The 19,178-nt window shown below is 61.7% G+C and overlaps 2 protein-coding genes across 3 annotated transcripts in view; one reads left to right on the top strand and one right to left on the bottom strand.

The window, feature by feature from the left end:
• Positions 1-4,511, bottom strand: part of VEZT (vezatin, adherens junctions transmembrane protein) — a 40,152-nt gene extending 35,641 nt beyond the window's left edge. For both annotated transcript variants that reach the window (XM_068142857.1, XM_068142859.1), the window contains exon 1: positions 4,393-4,511. In XM_068142857.1, the coding sequence (XP_067998958.1) occupies positions 4,393-4,428 (36 nt within the window). In that variant the 5' untranslated portion in view covers positions 4,429-4,511. The remainder of the gene's footprint in view (positions 1-4,392) is intronic.
• A 190-nt stretch (positions 4,512-4,701) lies between these two features.
• Positions 4,702-19,178, top strand: part of FGD6 (FYVE, RhoGEF and PH domain containing 6) — a 71,313-nt gene continuing 56,836 nt past the window's right edge. Inside the window, exons 1-2 of the mRNA XM_068142853.1 lie at positions 4,702-4,869; positions 16,748-19,157. Coding sequence (XP_067998954.1) covers positions 4,857-4,869; positions 16,748-19,157 — 2,423 coding nt within the window. The 5' untranslated portion in view covers positions 4,702-4,856. The remainder of the gene's footprint in view (positions 4,870-16,747; positions 19,158-19,178) is intronic.

Below are 19,178 nucleotides of genomic sequence, written 5' to 3'. Positions count from 1 at the left end.
GAGCTGAGCAGAGCTGAGCTGAGCTGAGCTGAGCTGAGCAGAGGAGCAGAGCAGAGCAGAGCAGAGCAGAGCAGAGCAGAGCAGAGCAGAGCAGAGCAGAGCAGAGCAGAGCAGAGCAGAGCTGAGCAGAGCTGAGCAGAGCTGAGCAGAGCTGAGCAGAGCTGAGCAGAGCTGAGCAGAGCTGAGCAGAGCTGAGCAGAGCTGAGCAGAGCAGAGCAGAGCAGAGCAGAGCAGAGCAGAGCAGAGCAGAGCAGAGCAGAGGGAGCTGCGCCCCTGCCCCCGGCACGGCGCCGGCACTCACAGACAGCGCAGTCTTGGTCTCCCGGACGAGGCTGTTCCATCTCTCTCGGTGCTGCTGCTGCCATGCACCTGACAGGATCTCATCCACCTCCCTCCTTCCTCCTGCCGGTCCCTCCAGGGTGCCCCACGCCGAGGATGAGGAGCAGCAGTCAGTCTGGCTGTCCCTCTGCCCCTGCACAGTAGCATTTTCCCGCGGGCATGGGCTGGAACTTCGGGCTCCTGACTAATGTGGCCTGAGGCTGGGGGCAGGGAGAGGAGGCTGGCAGACTGCTGGAGGCTTTTAAACAGATCCTGCCTGCGGGAGTTATTGCACATCCATCTCACAGGCAGCCACTAATGCTTCCCAAGCAGCAGCATTTAAAAGCCTGGGTCGTACTCTGCTGCCTGTAACCACTCCTCCTGTGCCCCCTCTGAGAGAGTGCCAGGTGCTGACAGGGCTAAGATCAGACAATGGCTTCCAGGCAGCAAAGGAGCCTTCCAGTTTGCTCTGCTGCTGGCACAGCAGCACAGACCTTGGCCTCCCCTCTGCCTGAGAGGCAGGCTCTGAGAGCCACTCTGCAGCCATTAATCTGGGGCTGGACCCCCCCAGGGGGAGGCTGCCACTCCAGAAGGGAGGCTGCAGGAGGGGGCTAGCAAGGCCCTTGTGAGGCTCAAGGGGGACAGGTGCAGGGCCCTGCAATGGGAAGCCAGAAGCCAGCAGTGCAGCTGAGACTGGGATGCACCTGGCTGGAGAGCAGCCCTGTGGAGAGGGAGCTGGGGAGCCTGGCTGGCAAAGAGCTCAGCAGGAGTGCACAGTGAGCTGGGCTGCTGGTGGCACTGGATGCCCTCAGAGGGCTCTTCCAGCCCAGGCAGCTGTGATCCTGGGGAGAACCTGAACACCTTCCTACCATCAGAGCTTAACATCACTGTGGGTCACCATGAGCTCCTGTCCTCAGACTCTGCATCACAAACCAGGAGGGCAGTGTGGGCTCACACCACACACAGCCCAGGGAATCCTCCCCTCTGCCTGGCCAGGCACACTGCTGCTCTCCAGCAGTGCCTGATGAGCTGACTTGGCCTCCACAGCCTAGGACAGCTCTTGTCACAGCTTCAACCTCCTCAGCACCACCTGCCTCCTGCTCCTGGGATGAGAAGCAGCACAGCCTATGCTCCCCTGCCTCTTAGCAGGCTGCTGAGAAGCAAGGTACCTAAGAGTGTCCATCACTGCCAGGTGCCTCCATGGTGCACAGCACTCTGCAGCAGAGATCTCCCCAGGCTGCATGGCCAATTTAATCTGCCCTGACTGGCAGGTGCAGAGGAAAGCTGCAGCACCAGCTTGGAACACTGATTCACACAGCCAGAGGGTGAGGTGGGAGCAGGAACTGAGCCCTCTGCAGCAGCACAGTGACACACTGGTGGCTTTCCCTCCTGTCTTGGCCAGGTTAGCTCACAGTCAGATCAAACTGCTGGGCTGAGGCCACCAGGATGACCAGAGGGCTGGAGGAGCTTCCCTATCAGAACAGGCTGAGAGCTGGGGCTGCTCAGCATGGAGAGGAGAAGGCTCCAGGGAGAGCTCAGAGCTGCATCTCAGGGTCTGCAGGGGAGCTGCAGGCAGCTGGGGAGGGACTGCTCAGGAGGGGCTGTGGGGATAGGCCCAGGGGCAGTGGTTTGGAACTGGAGCAGGGCAGAGTGAGGTTGGGCATCAGGAGGGAGCTCTGCACAGGGAGGCTGGGGAGACACTGGCACAGGCTGCCCAGGGAGGTGGCTGAGGCTCCATCCCTGGGGACACTCAGGTTCAGCCTTGCTGTAGCTGTGATCTAATTGGGGGTGTCCCTGCTGACTACAGAGGGTTGGGCAGGATGACCTTTGAGGGTCACTTCCACCCTGATGCAATCTGTGACACTCCTTGAACTGCCCTCCCATTAGTCCTGAACCAGCCACTGCCAGACAAAGCTGGTTGTAGGAAGGGTGTGAGGCTCTTGTGTGGCCCAAAGCAGTGCCTGAGCAAGGAGAGCTCTGTCCCCTAGCACCAGAGCACTGAGCACAGGGATGCTTGGGGCCACTAAAGCAGTTACTGCATCTTGCACAAAGCTTTGCACTTCAAGTGCTGTGTGTGAAAAGCCCCTTCAGGATCTGAGGGGGTGGGAGTGTGGCACAGGGGGTGTCACCAGCTCAGCTCCCTCTGTGCAGCCTGGTGACAGGTCTGGCCAGGCTTGACTTGCTCTATTGCTAGGGCTCAAGGCTGGCCATGGATGAACACAAAGCTCTGGGACAGACCAAAGCCATGCACAGGTAGCTCCTGCACAGCTGTGGGGAGAAGAATCCTTCCTCCTAGCAGGAGCTCCCTGGTGAAAGCAGAAGCCTCATTGCTGTTACAGCAGTGCCACTGAGGATGGCAAAGACAGCACTTCCCTCTGGCAGCTTTCTCTGCACAGCTGCACACCCAGGTGTGCCTTGACCAAGGATGCAAACCACACTGACCAGCTGCAGAGTGGCCTGATGTTGAGGCTGAACTGCAGCAGATGCATTTAGCCAGTGGTTGAAATAAGGTCAAGATGGTGCTGTAGCCTCATTACCTAATGAGAGGTCTCAGTCTGCATGTGGGGCTGAACAGCAACTGCTGACCCCCCTGCCAGCTGAGGAGGGGGACTGGGAACTGACTGAACGACACAACAAACCTCACCCCACTGGCAGCACGAAGCACACAAAGCTCTGCTCAGCCCAGCAGGCACAGCAGTCACAGCAAGGGGAAAGCAGCCCTCAGAGGGATGGTAAGGGAGCCCCTGGAGGGCCAGAGGCAAGCAGGAGGTGCAGAGCAGAGCAGGAGGAAAGCTCATCCCCAGCAAACTCCTCCCTGCACACCGGGCATGATGCTCATGGCCTGGGAGCCACCTGTGAGCCAGCTCAAGCCAGCCGCCCCGGCTGGCCCCACGTTGTCACTGGCCTGCAGACCAGGGCTGGGTTTGGGTCTGCCCCAGCCACGCCAGGCCACAAGCCGCGCCGCAGAGCCGGCGGTCCCACGCCAGTCCTGCGAGCAACACCAGCGCCTGGGAGCCAAGGGACGCCCAGTGCTGAGCACACAGGGGAGTGTGTGCTGGGGGCACCCTGCGGGGCGGGCTGGGGGAACCCTCCAGAGCGGGCTGCGGGCACCCTGCGGGGCGGGCTGGGGGAACCCTGCGGGGCGGGCTGGGGGAACCCTGCGGGGCGGGCTGGGGGCACCCTCCCGGGCGGGCTGGGGGCACCCTGCGGGGCGGGCTGGGGGCACCCTCCCGGGCGGGCTGCGGGCACCCTGCGGGGCGGGCTGGGGGCACCCTCCCGGGCGGGCTGGGGGCACCCTGCGGGGCGGGCTGGGGGCACCCTCCCGGGCGGGCTGCGGGCACCCTGCGGGGCGGGCTGGGAGCACCCTGCGGGGCGGGCTAGAGGCACCCTGCGGGGCGGGCTGCGGGCACCCTCCGGGGCGGGCTGGGGGCACCCTGCAGCCGCCTCACCCCGATGCAGAGGCAGAGCCTATTTGCTGCCCGGCGGATTTGCTGCCCTTGCTCAGCCTGCAGCACAGAGCGGCGCCAGGCCCCCTCCCCCCGCCCCCTGCTTGCTGCCGCGGCCCCCGCAGGCCGTGCCGACCCCCGGCCGGTCGCTTTCGCCGCCGCTCAGCCCCTCCTGGCTGCCGAGGGCCCCGGCGGGAGCGGCGCCCGGCACGGCCCTCCCGCGGCCGCGCACCGTGAGCGCAACGCCCGCCGGCGCAGGCGGGCAGCCCGGGCGAGCCGGCGCACAAAGGGATCGCCCCTCGCACGGCGGAGGCTCCGGCGGCCCCGGCCCGGCCCCGCGCGCTCTCCCGCCGGCGGCCCCGCGCGCTCTCCCGCCGGCGCCGGCGGCCACGCGGGGATGCTGCGGGACACCCCGCGCCGCTCCCGCCGAGCGCCGCCCCGGCGCGCCGGTCCCGCCGGCTCCCGCCCGCGGCAGACGCTGCCCCCGGCCGGGCCCCGCGCCCGCCCCGCGCCCGCCGGTCACCTCGGCCCGCCCGGCGCACGCCGCCCCCGGGGGCCGCGGCGCAACGCCCCGGCGAGGGGCGGAGAGACACGGGCCCAACCCGCCCCGGGTCGCCCCCGCGCCCACCTCAAACACCACTTCTTCGTCAAACTCCGGTGTCATCCTTCTCCGCCATGCCACCCCCTGTGGGCACTCTGGGAAACGGAGTCCGCCGCGGCGCCGCCGCCGCCGCCTCGCCGCCCTGCCCTGCCCGGCGCGGCCCGGACACTACAGCCCCCAGGATGCACCGCGAGAGGCACTTCCGGCCGCGCTCCGGGCGGGGCTGGTTGGTCGGTCGGACGGGTGGGCAGGAGGGAGCAGGGTCGTCCCGGGGCCAGCAGGGGGCGCTGCCGGGCGGCGGCGGGGCTGTGGGCAGCGGCTGCCGGCGCTCAGTCTGCCGCCAGCCGCGGGGCGTTATGCGGCGGCGGGCGGTGGGCAAGGCTGCTGCTGGCGGGCGGCGCGGGGGAACAATGGGCTCCTTCTCCTCGGCCCTCAGAGGGGCCGTGGCGTAAGGGACGAGAGGGAGGACGGCGCGGCGCGTGGGGAGCACCATGAGCTCCGCTGGTGAGTGCCCGGACAAAGTTTGAGGAGCGGCTGTTCCCTTCCGCCCGGCCAGCCGCTGGCAAGCGGGCAGCCCGCACGTCCCTGCGGCCGCACAGCCGAGCCTCAGCCCGTGGTGCCCGGCAGGGCGCGGGTGCAGCGGGGCCGGGGGACCGCAGGGGAGGTGCCGGCGCGGGACGGGAGCGGGAGCCGCAGCCGCTGTGGCGATTCTCGTCCCGGCCGCTCCGGGCGGCTGCGCCCAGCTCTGCCCTACCGCCGCGGCGGGGCCGGGAGCTGCGTCCCGGCAGGAGGGAGCGGGGGAGCAGCCTCGCACCCCGCTCCTGCCCCGAGCGCAGCCCTGCCCCGGGGTCCCCTCCCGGCCCCGGCGGTGCGCGGCGCTGACCCTGCGCGCCCTGCCCCCGTGGCCGCTCCCGCGTGTCCGGCCGCGGACGGGGTCCCTTCGGCGGGGCTGGGCTGGCGGCGGGTGGAACCTGCCAGGAGGCTCCGCCGGGGGCTGCGGCAGGAAAGGCAGCCCCGGGCTTTGAGTTCCTGCTCCGTCCGGCTCGGCGGGGCTGGCGGACTTTGTCAGCGGCTGAGCTCCGCCGTTGCTCCGGGGCTACAGCAGAGCCCTCCCGCAGGGGCAGGGGTGCTGGAAAGCCTTCAGCCTCTCCAGCTTCGACTGGCCTACTTCAGTGCTGTCCTCACCTTTCCTCCCCCTCCCCTGGCTAAAAGAGCTGCGAGGCAAATCCTGGGTTAAAACGATCCAGAACTTCCCTGCCTCGGAGGGAGTTGCGCTCGTTTATTTGTTCCTGTGGCTGCACAGCGCTGTCCTGCTGGGGCTTTCCTTCACCCATCTGCTAGATCGGTCGCTTCCTTTCTTTACTCCGCTTGAGGAAGAGGCTGGGAGTCGTTTCTGCCCTGGGAGGATGTCGTGTGTGAGCTGGGATGTGCTGGGGGGAAGCACACCGCAGTGCGAGCGGACTGCTGCCGGCCGGGGCCGGGGACAGAGGAGGTGTTGGAAGTCACAGAGGGCACACAGGCGGCAAGCGAAGCCACCGACCTCATCCTCAGCGACTGCCCCTCAAACAGGGGATAGGACTTTGGGCAAGGACTTGTGGGGATGTGATGAGGGGGAATGGATTGAAGCTGGGAGAGGGCAGATTTAGACTGGAAATTAGGAAGAAATTCTTTCCAGGGAGGGTGGAGAGGCTCTGGCACAGGGAGGCTGTGGCTGCCTCCTCCCTGGAGGTGTTGAAGGCCAGGCTGGATGAGGCCTTGAGCAACCTGGGAGGTGTCCCTGCCCACGGCAGAGGGTGGGAACTGGATGAGCTTTGAGGTCCTTTCCGACCCAACCCCTTCCCTGATTCCGTGTGAGATTGTTACTGCGTCCAGCACCAGCTGCCTGGCTCACGAAGCAGGACGTGCTGGGACAGCAAGCTGCGCGGGGCGCCTCTGTGCTCCACTCAGTGCACTTCCACTGTTCATCGAACCACAGAACTGATTTGGTTTAGAGCTGGGGAGACGACGTGAGAAAGTGGGAGAGCAGCTCTGCTGCGGGGCCGTGCCGGGGCCGTCCCGGGGCAGTGCCGCCGCCCGCGGGCTGCTCGCTGCTCCTCCGAACAGCTGTGCGAGGAGGAGATGCGGCTTAGGGGGTGCTCAAGAGCTTGGAGCTGGGCTGCTGCTGCAGTTCGGTGAGGTGCAGAAAGTTTTCTCGGCACCGAGCAGGGATTTCGGGACTTCCAGGGCCGAGGTTTGTGATTGTCTCTGCTGATGGTGTCTGAGGAGGAGGAGGTTGGCTGAGCAGTCACTTGGAAAGCAAGAGAAAGGGATGCTGAGGAGCACAGTGACAAGGAAGTGGAACAGGTACATGGAAGATGTGAGCTTTAGCCAAGGGCAAGGTGTAGAAAGAGTCCTGATGGGCAGAAAGAGCTGAGGGGGTATGTGAAGGGCCTCGAAGAAAGGATGAAGAGTATTGTGTGGGTGATGTGTTATGGAGGACTGAATGAAAAAGAGCTTTGGAGAACAAGTGAGACAAGATGGGAGATTGGAGACCTTGCTGCCAGTGTCATCACATCTGGCTGAGGAGGAAAGGCTGAGAGCCCTGGGGCTGTGGAGAAGAGAAGACTGGGAGGGGATCTGAGCTGTGCCTGTAAACCTCTGAGGGGTGGGGGGCAAGCAGAAGGGGCCAGGCTCTTTTTGGGGGTGCCCTGGGCTAGGATGAGGGGCAGTGGGCCCAAACTGGAACCCAGGAGGTTCCACCTCAACATGAGGAGAAACTTCTTTGGTGTGAGGCTGCTGGAGCCTGGAGCAGGCTGGCCAGAGAGGTTGTGGAGCCTCCTGCTCTGGTGCCTTTCCAGCCCCACCTGGATGTGTTCCTGTGTGCCCTGCTCTGGCACAGGGGTTGGACTGGGTGATCTCCAGAGGCCCCTTCCAGCCCCTCCCATGCTGTGAACCTGTGACAGCTTTTGACATTTCAGCTAAGGAGCTCTTAGGCAGGGTCTGAAAAGATTTGAGGGCTGCCCAAAGACAGCCCTGAGGGTTTAATATCCATCTCTTGCTTTGTGTTGCTGCAGGTTCAGCTCCTGCAGTGTACAGCCAGGCTTTATAGAGCTGTTGCTCCAAACCCACAAACTTAGCAGCTCCTGTATTTTACCTCATGGAATTACAGAATGGTTTGGACTGGGGGGGCCCTAAAGAGGATGTGGTTCCAGCCCAGGTCCTGTGATTCTCCCCTGGAATGATGTAGTTGTGAATTCAGTTGTCACTCTGGGCTGTGCTACCTGAGCTGCCTTCCTGACAGCTGACTGCCAGCACAGCACTTCGGGAAACACTTCAGCATTGTGTGTGAGGGCTGCAGGTGGGACTTGGAATGCCCTGGAATCCTCCTGCTTCACCTGAAGGGTTTGAGTCTGCCTTTTGTGTCTCCTTTTAGTGCCCCTTTGGAACACAGCAAGCTGGTGCAGCATGGTCTGTGCTGACTGAGTACTTGTAAAGTAGGGTTTGCAGATCTGAGTGACTTCAGCTTGATCTGCAGGGCTGTGCTGCTTGAGGGGACTGTGGAGAGGAAAGTCAAACACAGCTTCTGGCTGTGGGCAGAGGTGTGAAAGGTCTGACACTGGTAAGCCAGCCTGAGCTCCAGCCCAGCCTGCCTGCTGCCCTGCTCACTAATGCAGTGCACATTCAGTCCCTTGCTCTGTCCCCTCTGGTTCCTCTGCAGCTTCAGTTACCTCTCGGGCCAGAGCTGGACATCACTCAGTGGCAGGTGAAGGAGCTCTGCCACAGCTGCTGCTTGCATGTCTGACAATGTGTGTTTAACCCTGGACTTGTCAGAACTGAGGAAGAGAGGTGCTGAGAGGTGGTGGGGAGGTTGGAGGAGATGATCTCTAAGGTCTCTTCCAGCCTGAGCCACTCTGTGAGCTGTGTGTTGGATCCCACCTTCATTTCTGGCTGCTCTCCCACTGCTTTCTCATGTGCTGCAATATTCCTTACCTAGGATGCTGCTGAATGCACATTTACTCACTTTCTGCCTGCAACTCTTTTGCTGTCTTCAAGCCTGTGCTTTGCCTTTAAAAGGGCAAAAAGAAAAGCTGAGAGTTAAGGGCTTGGACCTTTGTTATTCCTTGTCCTTATATGTGACTCTCTCCAGCCTGTTTCACGTGAGCAGCAGGGACAGCTTGGGCTCCAGGGCTGGGCTGGCAGCAGCAGTGAGCAAAGTGCAGGGTGGATTGCATTTTGGGCACCACAACAAAGGGGGGGGAAGGAAAACCCACCCTGGCAGGAGCAGAATAATCCAAATCAACTTGACTTTTCCAGTCAGACTTCATCGCTTTCAAGGGCTGGAGGAACGAGGCCTCCAGGGTTCAGTGTCCCTTTAACCCTCCAATCTGTCAGGTCCCATCAGAGTTACTCAGCTCTAGCTCCACATGCAGTCTGCAGAGGCTGCCTGTCCCTCTCTTGTCCTTGCTCTGAAGCTCTCCTCAGCTTTCCTGTTAGATTTCAACGAGGCACTGGACCGAGCCGAGCTCGTGGCACGGCTGTTTCCCTTCTGCAGCTGGGGTAGGAGCTGCCTGGGGAGCAGCATTCTCCCTCCTGGTGTTTCAAAACCTTCCTCTGTGATCTTCCAGGGTCTCATGACTCATCCCCTTTGTGGTTGTTTTCTTCTGAGCATGGTGGCACCCAGGCAGATCAGAGTGACAGAAGTGCTCCTGCATTTGCAAGGAAGAAATTAGTGCCCTCAGGATGCCTCTCTTTGGAGCTGTTTGCTGAAAGCAAAGCAAATGAACTGCCAAGCTTTACTGAGAGGCACTGAAAGTTGGGCTGCTGGTGAGTGAAGAGTGTTCCAGCAGCTGATCTGTGTGCAGTGCATTGAGTGCCACCACAGCCACCTCTTGAGTGGATCCCAGACACACAGCAATCATTCCTTCCCTCCATACAAAAGCCTTCAAAAGCCAGACTGGCCTTCATGTTCTGTGCAGTTGGTTAGCCTGGAGAGGAGAAGCCTAAGGAGGAGGCTGAGGATTGCTCTCTACAGCTCCCTGAGAGGAGGTTGGAGTGAGGCTGGTGTTGGCCTCTTCTCCCTAGTATCTAGCAATAGGACAAGAGGTCCTCAGGCTACACCAGGGGAGGCTTAGGTTGGCTCTGTGTGGTGGTGCCCAGTGGCAGGACAAGGACCAACAGGTACCAGCTGGCACCCAGGAGGTTCCATCCCAGCATGAGGAGAAAGTTCTTTGGTGTGAGGCTGCTGAGCCCTGCAGCAGGCTGCCCAGAGAGGCTGTGGAGCCTCCTGCTCTGGAGACTTTGCAGAGCCAGCTGGATGTGCTCTGTGTGACCTGGTCTAGGTGCTGCTGCTTTGGCAGGGGGGTTGGACTTGATCTCTGGAGGTCCCTTCCAACCCCTCACGCTCTGTGGTGCTGTGATTTTTAGGTGAGAGCCTCAGCTGCCAAAGCTTGTCATCTGAAGAGCAGCAGTAGACACTTTAAGGCCAAAACGTTGAGAGTAGGAGTTGCTGCAGGGTGTCCTCCTCCTCCTCTAAACCAGCTTGAAGGTAGGGCAGGAGCAGGCCAGCAGCAGGGAGTGTCAGCTGCAGAGGAGCTCCTCAGGGGGATGAGCATGGGGATGTTGCTCTGTCCTCAGCACACTGAGGAGATGATTGAGCAGGGGGACAGATGTCTGTTCTCTGTGCTGTGACCTGAAGTGGAACACAGAGCAAATGCATTGGCCTGCTGAGATGCTGCCAGGGGCTGTTTGGGGGCAGAGGAAGAGCTGCCTTTGGGCTGCACCCTTCACAGGGAGCTGCCTGTGCTGGGGGTTGAGGCACCTCTCTGTTGTCCCTTCACACTGAACACCATCTTGGCTGTCCCTGGGCGAGCAGGAGGTGTCCTGTTGGTGATGGCAGCTTTCTTAGTCACTGTATTTATGGATCTCTTCCTCTGCCAAGCCAAGCAACTCAGAGGATGTACCTGGCTGCTTCTCTGCCTCTTAGCTGTCTCATCTGTGGGTGCAAGGAGCACTTTGTCCTTCTGCTCCTCCATCTGGGCTTATTTCTGGTAACTCCTGGTGCAGGGACCCTGCCTGAGGAATGGGGCAGGCTGGGAGGGGGAGCTGGGGGGAGTCACAGTCATTCTCTGCTCTGATCTCCTAAGCCAAGCCAGAGAATCCAATCTCTAGTGCAAAATTCCCTCTGGAGCTTCTATACATCTCAGGAAGTGAGCTTAGGTTCCCTGCAAGTGCTGGTGGCTCCCCCCCAGCCCTGGCTGAGGCATTCCTGTGGTTAGTTGTTTTGGGGCCTTGGGTTTCCTAATCATTTGAAAGCTTTGTTTCTGCTTGGGACTTGTCAGACTGCAGGGGTGAGCTGGGGGATCTCCTGTCTCTCTCTCATGACTGAAGAGCCATCTGCCATCAAACCCCATTCTGCCACTCCTCAGGTGCAGGCAGGACTGCCAGCTCCCCTCAGCCCCTGGTGGGACTCAGCAGGAGCAGCTTTCCTGGGACCTGAGGGGTTTGCATAACCCTGGAGTGATGCCCTGCATTCATCCCCAGGTTCCACCCAGCAGTGGCAGGAGGGGACAGCTCTGTCAGTCACACTCTGGCAGGTGTTGTGCACAGGAAGGCTTTCAGGTGCCTGCATCTTTCCACATTTGCCCCTTGTCACTGCCAGAGAGCAGCAGGGCTGCAGGCAGCTGCTAGCAAGCACCTGCAATCATTTCCACCTTCAGGTTTGCTCTCCTCAGCATCACCAACCACCTCTGTTCCCAGGGGAGCAGCTCCCTGTGGCCCCAGGAGCAGGCCCCTTGCCCAAAGCACTCCATGCTCCAAGGTGTAACCTTGCCTTGCCTGTATTGCTTGTTTTTCACCCAAAGAGGCTTTCTTGTGCTCATCAAGCAGCACAAAGTCATGCTCATATGGCTGCCAGTCACTCCTCACACCTTTATATAGCACCACTGCCTCCCACTTAGTTCTCTTTCTATTCCTGGTGGGAAATTGTCCCCTCTAAAGCACTGTGTTGTGAGGAGCTGGGTTTGATCCCCACAAGTGAACTGAATTGGTTTGGAATCAACTGAACAATGCAGCCCTCAGGCAGCTGTGTGCTGGGCTGCAGCCAGAGCAGGGTGGGCAGCAGAGGGGATCCTGCCCCTGGGCTCTGCTCAGACCTCACCTCCAGCCCTGCCTCCAGCTCTGGGGTCCCCAGCAGGAGAAGGACACAGAGCTGCTGAGAGAGCCCAGAGGAGGCCACAGAGATGCTCCAAGGGCTGGAGCAGCTCTGCCCTGAGCACAGGCTGAGGGAGCTGGGGCTGTGCAGCCTGCAGAGGAGAAGGCTCCAGGGGCAGCTCAGAGCTGCTGCCAGCACCTGAAGGGAGCCTGCAGGAAGGCTGCAGAGAGACTTTCATAGTTTCATAGTTTCATAGTTTCATAGTTTCATTCAGGGTTGGAAGGGACCACAAGGATCATCTAGTTCCAACCCCCCTGCCATGGGCAGGGACACCCCACACTAGATCAGGCTGGACAGAGCCTCATCCAGCCTGGGCTTAAACACCTCCAGGGACGGGGCCTCGACCACCTCCCTGGACAACCCATTCCAGGGTTTCACCACTCTCATGGTGAAGAACCTCCTCCTCACCTCCAGACTGAATCTCCCCACCTCCAGCTTCATTCCATTCCCCCCAGTCCTATCACTACCTGATATCCTGAGCAGTCCCTCCCCAGCCTTCCTGTAGCCCCCTTCAGATACTGGAAGGCGACAATTAGGTCACCTTGGAGCCTTCTCTTCTGCAGACTGAACAGCCCCAACTCCTTCAGTCTGTCCTCACAGGAGAGGTGCTCCAGCCCTCTGATCATCCTCGTGGCCCTTCTCTGGACACGTTCCAGCACCTCCACATCCCTCTTGTAATAGGGGCTCCAGAACTGGACACAGTACTCCAGGTGGGGTCTCACCAGGGCTGAGTAGAGGGGGAGGATCACCTCCCTCGACCTGCTGGCCACACTTCTCCTGATGCAAAACTTTTGCTGAGGGGGTCTGGAGCCAGGCCCAGGGGGAATGGTTTGGAGCTGAGGCAGAGCAGGGTCAGAGTGGAGCTGAGGCAGAAGTTGTTCAGCAGGAGGCTGCTGAGCCTCTGGCCCAGGCTGCCCAGGGAGGCTGTGGCTGCCTCCTGCCTGGGGGTGGTGAGGGCCAGGCTGGATGAGGCCCTGAGCAGCTGAGTGTAGCTGAGAGCTGTCCCTGGGCATGGAGGGGAGGCTGGAGGGGATGAGCTCTGAGCTCCCTTCCAGCCTGAGGCACTCTGCCACTCCTGGTTCCTGATCAACACCTAATGTGCTCCTCCTCCTGCCCAGCTGCTGTGATTTCCCCAGAGCAGTTCAGCTCTTGCATTTTTCAGGCACTTAGTGGTGCTTTGTGGAGGGGAATCTCCTGGTATGCATTCCCTGCCTGGAGTCCTTCCTCTCACGTCATGGGTCTGCTTGAAAGGGCTCTTCACTGCATTCCTGTCTGCTGGAGTGGTTGGCTGAGCTCTCTATTGATACAGAGACTGCAATGTGCCTCTTACTACACTGACCTACATCTCCCCTGCCTGCAGAGTGCTGCCTTCATGACACCACGTGCCTGCCTGGGCTCTTGCCTGGCCCAGGGCTTTGCAGCATGGAAGTGGTTTGAGCAACTCTGCTGGGCTTCAGGAGTTGGTTTGGATTGCATTTGCTGCCAGCATTGACTCTGTCTGGCTTTGCCCATGATCCAGGTTTCCATTATTGGCAAATAAACAACTGCTCTGCCCCCCCTGCCCCCCTGCTTCCTGCCCCCCCATCCCCCCTGCCCTCCCTGCCCCCCTTGCCCTCCCTGCCCCCCCTGCTCCCTGCCCCCCCTGCTCCCTGCCCCCCCCTGCTCCCCGCCCCCCCTGCTCCCTGCTCCCCCCGCTCCCTGCCCCCCCCCTGCTCCCTGTTCCCCCTGCTCCCTGTTCCCCCTGCTCCCTGCCCCCCCTGCTCCCTGCCCCCCCTGCTCCCTGCCCCCCTGCTCCCTGCCCCCCCTGCTCCCTGCCCCCCCTGCTCCCTGCTCCCCCTGCTCCCTGCCCCCCCTGCTCCCTGCCCCTCCTGCTCCCTGCCCCCCCTGCTCCCTGCCCCCCTGCTCCCTGCTCCCCCTGCTCCCTGCTCCCCCTGCTCCCTGCCCCCCTGCTCCCTGCCCCCCTGCTCCCTGCCCCCCCTGCTCCCTGCTCCCCCTGCCCCCCCTGCTCCCTGCCCCCCCCTGCTCCCTGCCCCCCCCCGCTCCCTGCCCCCCCCGCTCCCTGCCCCCCCCTGCTCCCTGCCCCCCCTGCTCCCCCGCCCCCCCTGCTCCCTGCCCCCCCTGCTCCCTGCCCCCCCTGCTCCCTGCCCCCCCTGCTCCCTGCCCCCCCTGCTCCCCGCCCCCCCCTGCTCCCTGCCCCCCCCTGCCCCCCCCTGCTCCCTGCCCCCCCTGCTCCCTGCCCCCCCTGCTCCCCGCCCCCCTGCTCCCTGCTCCCCCTGCTCCCTGCCCCCCTGCTCCCTGCCCTCTGCCTTCCCATGTTTTCAGTTTGAGTTGCATGTTCGGGTGCTGATGCACCTTGTGAGTGTCCTCCCTATCAGCTGTTGAGTTCAGAGCCCTGCAGAGCACTCCAGCTCGGTTGCTCTCCACAGTTTCCTCACTGCAGGGCTCACCAAGCCCTGGCACAGGCTGCCCAAGGGAGTGTTTGAGTCCCCAGCCCCGGAGGTGCTTCAGCAGCTGTGGGCTGGGGGATCCCTGTCCTGGGACAGGGCAGGAGGTGGTGCTGGGTCTCTGCTGGGTGCTGCTAGGAGCTGTGTCTTTTGAATCCCCTCCTGCAGGATGTCTTAGCAGTGGCCTCTGCCCTGGTGTTGCCTCTCTGCTGGTGTAAGTGCAGCAGGGACGCTCCTGGAGTCTGTCTGACACCATTCCATGATTCATGTCCTGGGAAAGCATGGTTTTCCTGTTTCTGTAGTGGGGACATTGTTTGTGCTTGCAGCAGTGCCTTGCTGTTTGGGAAATGCAGCTGTGGGGATCTGCCTTTGCTTCACGTGATTCTCCTTTACCTTCCAGATTTCTTTCAACCAGCCCCAGCCCCAACCCCAGAGAGCCTGCAGCTGAGGCTTTGCCCTCGTGTTTCTAGGCAGGAGCTCAGGCTACAGCTGCACAGCTTCAGTGAGGACTCTGAGAGGCAGAGAAGCTCCAAGGGAGTAGCTCCTCAGTGGCTTGCCCAGGCTCTGTGTGTGTGGAGCATCCATTCCCAGCTCCTCTTGGGGGTTCAATGTGCATGGCTCCCTGGGAGGGACCCCCAAAGGTGGTGCCAAGCCAAGGGACCCCAAAGGTGGTGCCAAACCAAGGGACCCCCCAAAGGTGTTCCAAACCAAGGGACCCCCAAAGGTGGTGCCAAGCCAAGGGCCCCCAAAGGTGGTGCCAAACCAAGGGACCCCCAAAGGTGGTGCCAAGCCAAGGGCCCCCAAAGGTGGTGCCAAACCAAGGGACCCCCCAAAGGTGTTCCAAACCAAGGGACCCCCAAAGGTGGTGCCAAGCCAAGGGCCCCCAAAGGTGGTGCCAAACCAAGGGACCCCCAAAGGTGGTGCCAAGCCAAGGGCCCCCAAAGCTGCTCCAAACCAAGGGACCCCCAAAGGTGGTGCCAAGCCAAGGGACCCCCAAAGCTGCTCCAAACCAAGGTTATAGTTACAGAGGTGGTAGTTAAGAAAAAATCAGAGAAAGTATTTGACTTTCTGAATCAGTTTCCCTGTGTCAAGAATCTCTCAGAGCTCTTAGGAACCACAGAGTCATAGAATTGTCTTAGTTGGCAAAGACCTCCAAGCTCATCCAGTCCAACCATCAACCACCACGGCCTCAGGTGCCATGGCCACAGGGCTCTGGAACCCCTCCAGGGCTGGGGACTCCACCACCTCCCTGGGCAGCCTCTGCCAGTCCCTGACCGCTCTGGCAGCAAAGAAATTCTTCCTCCTCTCCAACCTCACCCTCCCCTGGCACAATTCCAGGCCATTGCCTCTCCTCCTGTCACTTGAGACTAGGGAGAAGAGGCCAACCCCCACCTGGCTCCAGCCTCCTCTCAGGGCATTGTCGAGAGCTGGAATCTGAAGCTACTGCAGTGGATGGAAGGAAGTTGGTCAGAAACCATCTGTGCTGTTGAAGTGTTCCAGGCACACCTTAAAAAAACCCAACAGAGGGGAAAAAAAACCAACACCCAAACAAACCCAACCCCAAACCAAACAAACAAACCCCCAAGCCACCCAAAACTGCCCCCAGGCTCTCAACTCCCTAATCTCTGAGTGCCTCCTGAGTTCCTTTTCCTGCCTGTCCACTCTCCCCAGGGTTTGCCATCTGTTATCAGGAGGGGCAGAAGCCACAGCTGTGGTGGCTGTCTCTAGGTCAGACAGTAGCCTGTTGGGCAGTGCTGTGAGAGGCACAGAATTGGGCTTCTGCCTTTGCAGCAGGAAAGGACTTGCTGCAAATTGCTGCAGTGACTTCATCACTCTGCCCCTGGGCTCTGCTCAGACCTCCCCTCCAACCCTGCCTCCAGCTCTGGGGTCCCCAGCAGGAGAAGGACACAGAGCTGCTGGGGAGAGCCCAGAGGAGGCCACAGAGATGCTCCAAGGGCTGGAGCAGCTCTGCCCTGAGCACAGGCTGAGGGAGCTGGGGCTGTGCAGCCTGCAGAGGAGAAGGCTCCAGGGGCACCTCAGAGCTGCTGCCAGGAGCTGAAGGGAGCCTGCAGGAAGGCTGCAGAGAGACTTTTGCTGAGGGGGTCTGGAGCCAGGCCCAGGGGGAATGGTTTGGAGCTGAGGCAGAGCAGGGTCAGAGTGGAGCTGAGGCAGAAGTTGTTCAGCAGGAGGCTGCTGAGCCTCTGGCCCAGGCTGCCCAGGGAGGCTGTGGCTGCCTCCTGCCTGGGGGTGTTGAGGGACAGGCTGGATGAGGCCCTGAGCAGCTGAGTGTAGCTGAGAGGTGTCCCTGGGCATGGAGGGGAGGCTGGAGGGGATGAGCTCTGAGCTCCCTTCCAGCCTGAGCCACTCTGTGATGATGATGATGGTGATGTTGTCCTGCTGTCTTCATGGCTTGTTTAACAGCAGGCACCACCTGAGGACTGCACTGTGGCAGTTCAAAGTGCAAAGCCAGGCCCCTGGGCAGGGCCAGGCACTTTCCCACATCTGCACTGGGTTTTCACAAACAGCTTTGCCTGGGAGGCTTCTGCTGCCACCCTCTGTGCCTGCAGAGCCGAGCAGGGCAGCCAGCACTGCCTGGTGCCAGGGGGCAGAGCAGGGGTTTAGGAGCAGTGCATGCACAGGCTGGGAGCTGTGGATCCAGCATCTCAGTGTTGGGAGGCCTCTGACAGCACTGTGGTGTGGTTTCTGTGGGCTGCTGCTGACTGAGCTCTTTGCTTTCTCCCCTCCCCAGACGTCAAGAAGCCGCCCGTGGCCCCCAAGCCGAAGTTCGTGGCGGGACTCAAGGCGCCGCCGCCGCCTGTCGCCCCCAAGCCCGAGGTGGTGCTTGCTGGCGTTCTGCAGGCAGCCAGGAAGGGCAAGCCAGCAATTGCCCCCAAGCCGAAGGTCCTCAAGAGCTCCTCGGTGCCGGAAGCCAAAGCTGCGTCGGCTGCACGCAAGGGCTCCAAGAGCTTGGAGGAGCAGCAGGCAGAGCCTGCCCTGCCGCTGGGCCACCTGAACCACAGCAACCCGGCCCCGCAGGGCAGCCCTGCCAGCACGGCTTACATCCTGCCCCTCTCGGCCTGCCAGCTGGGGTGCCTGCAGCAGCTGGGCAATGGGGAGAGTGCCTGCAAAGCACAGATCCTCCTGGAGCCCCTGGAAGCCTTGGAGCCGGCCAGAGCTGCCGAGGGCAGCGCAGCAGCCCCGGGGGACGCGCCGCAAGACAGAGCGGCCAGCAGGAGCCAGGTGGTGTTGAAAGCCAGCTTCTGGGAGGAGAAGCTGAGGGATGTCCTGAGCCAAGGTGTGTTCCCTGCCAGCAGCCCTGCCAGGCACAGGCCTGCAGAGAAGCTCGAGCAGGGCAATGGCAGCGGTGCCAGCAGCGACCTGCGGCTTGGGTTTGTGGAACTTGTGCAGTGCTCAGCGGAGGGGAAGCAGCCAAGCACTGCTGGGCAGCTCCCTGCTGAGCACCTCCAGGCCTCTGAGCTTCCTCCTGCCTTGACTGAGAATCACCACAGCTGCTCTTGCCCCTTGGACCAGGACACCCTGGAACAGGAATGTTTAGGTAGCAATAACTCCTTTCCAGCTGAAGCAGAGGTGAAGGCAGAGGCTGACAGAGCCTCCCCTGAAACACCTCCAGCCCTGAACTCCAAAGTGCTTCCAGTCCCCAGGCCCAGGAGGCCTCGTGCTGCCTGCCTGGTGCGGCAGGACGGCATCGACGCCCCGGCAGAAGCAGCCAAGGAGCCTCCCGGCCCAGAGAGAGGCTCCCCGGGGCACGGCGAGCAGGGCTCTAAAAAGCCAGCAAAAGTTAATGTCCTTGGGCAGAGTGTTTGCTACAACAGCAGCACAGAGGTGCTTCCTCCTGCCACACGTGAGAGCACTCAGAGCGGCGCAGGCAGAGAGCCGCGGCCGAAGGAGCCTGCTCCGGAGGAGTCGGCTTCGCCTCCGCCGTCTCCCGCGGCCGCCGGCTCTGTGCAGAGTGCTGAGCGCTCCTCAGATGGGGACCACAACGCAGCTGACTCTGTGGATGAGCTGCAGGACGCCAGCAGGGTGCTGGATGCTGTGGGCAAGAGGACTAACTTTGCCAGGTGTGATGCTCTGTCCATGAGCCTGCCGAAGCAGCTGAAGTTGACTGGCGCTCAGCACTCTGCTGCCGGCGGCCTCCACCTTCCGCCCCCACAACTGGAAGATAAGGAAATGAAAACAAAGGATGAAAGTTCTCCCAAAGTCATTCCTAAGAAGCCACAGAGGCACAGCCTTCCAGCTGCTGGCCTGCTGAAGAAGGCTGCATCAGCAGAGCTGGTGGAGAAGAGCTCTTACCCCTCCGCTGAGGACAAGCCGAGGACTGTTCTGGAGGGCTCCTGCTTCGGCCGGCCGGCAGGCAGGGAGCTGAGCGCTCTGCCCCCCTGCCACCTGCCCAAACGCCCTGCTGAGAAGCCTGTCTGGAAGTTACCTCACCCCATCCTTCCATTCTCAGGGAATTCTGAATCACTGAAGACTCTCAACCTCGCTGCCAGCTTCAGCCCCCCACCGGTGGTGACGAAGCCCAGGGCCAAGTCCCTCTCGTCCGTGGACATGGACCGGACGGACAAGCCTTGCAGGGACCAGCAGAAGAAAAACAGCTTGAGAAAGTTTCTCAACATGAAGCTGTCAGTTTGCTTACTGAAAGGTGACTTCCAGAAGCTCCTCTCGAAGGGCAGCCAGCCAGCTGACAGTGCCATCGCCAGCCTCTCCTCTGGGGATGGCTGTGGAAGCGGGAGCAGCCGGAGCGCCGCGGCTGCGGCCGGCGAGAGGAAGGCAAAGTCTGCCAAGGCTCATTCCGTGGAAGTAAGCAGCCCAGCCTCACAGAAAAAGAGGCAGAGAAACAGGAGCCAGCCCGAGGTGAGGAACACCCCAAGGCTGGAGGCTGCAGATGTCCCTGGACCTCCGGGGGAGAGCCTGTGCCAGGCTCCTGTGCCCGCTGCGGGCAGCACCTGTGCCCCGGAGTACGAGAACGTGAGGCACTACGAGGAGATCCCCGAGTATGAGAACCTGCCCTTCGCCCTGGCAGCGAGCAGAGAGCTCTCTCTTGAGTGGCAGAACTCCAGCAGCCTGCAAGACCAGAGCCCTGCCTTCTACGAGGTGGGGGAGCCTTGTGGAGCCACGAGCAGGAGCCTGAGACTCGGCAGGTAACCAAAGAGGAAAGGGAA

The sequence above is a fragment of the Melanerpes formicivorus genome, unplaced genomic scaffold (genome assembly GCF_026170545.1).
Source record: "Melanerpes formicivorus ecotype bairdi unplaced genomic scaffold, bMelFor1.0.p_v2 SCAF_8, whole genome shotgun sequence".
In the NCBI taxonomy this organism is placed as follows: domain Eukaryota; kingdom Metazoa; phylum Chordata; class Aves; order Piciformes; family Picidae; genus Melanerpes; species Melanerpes formicivorus.
This window is presented reverse-complemented; position numbering and strand designations above follow the sequence as displayed.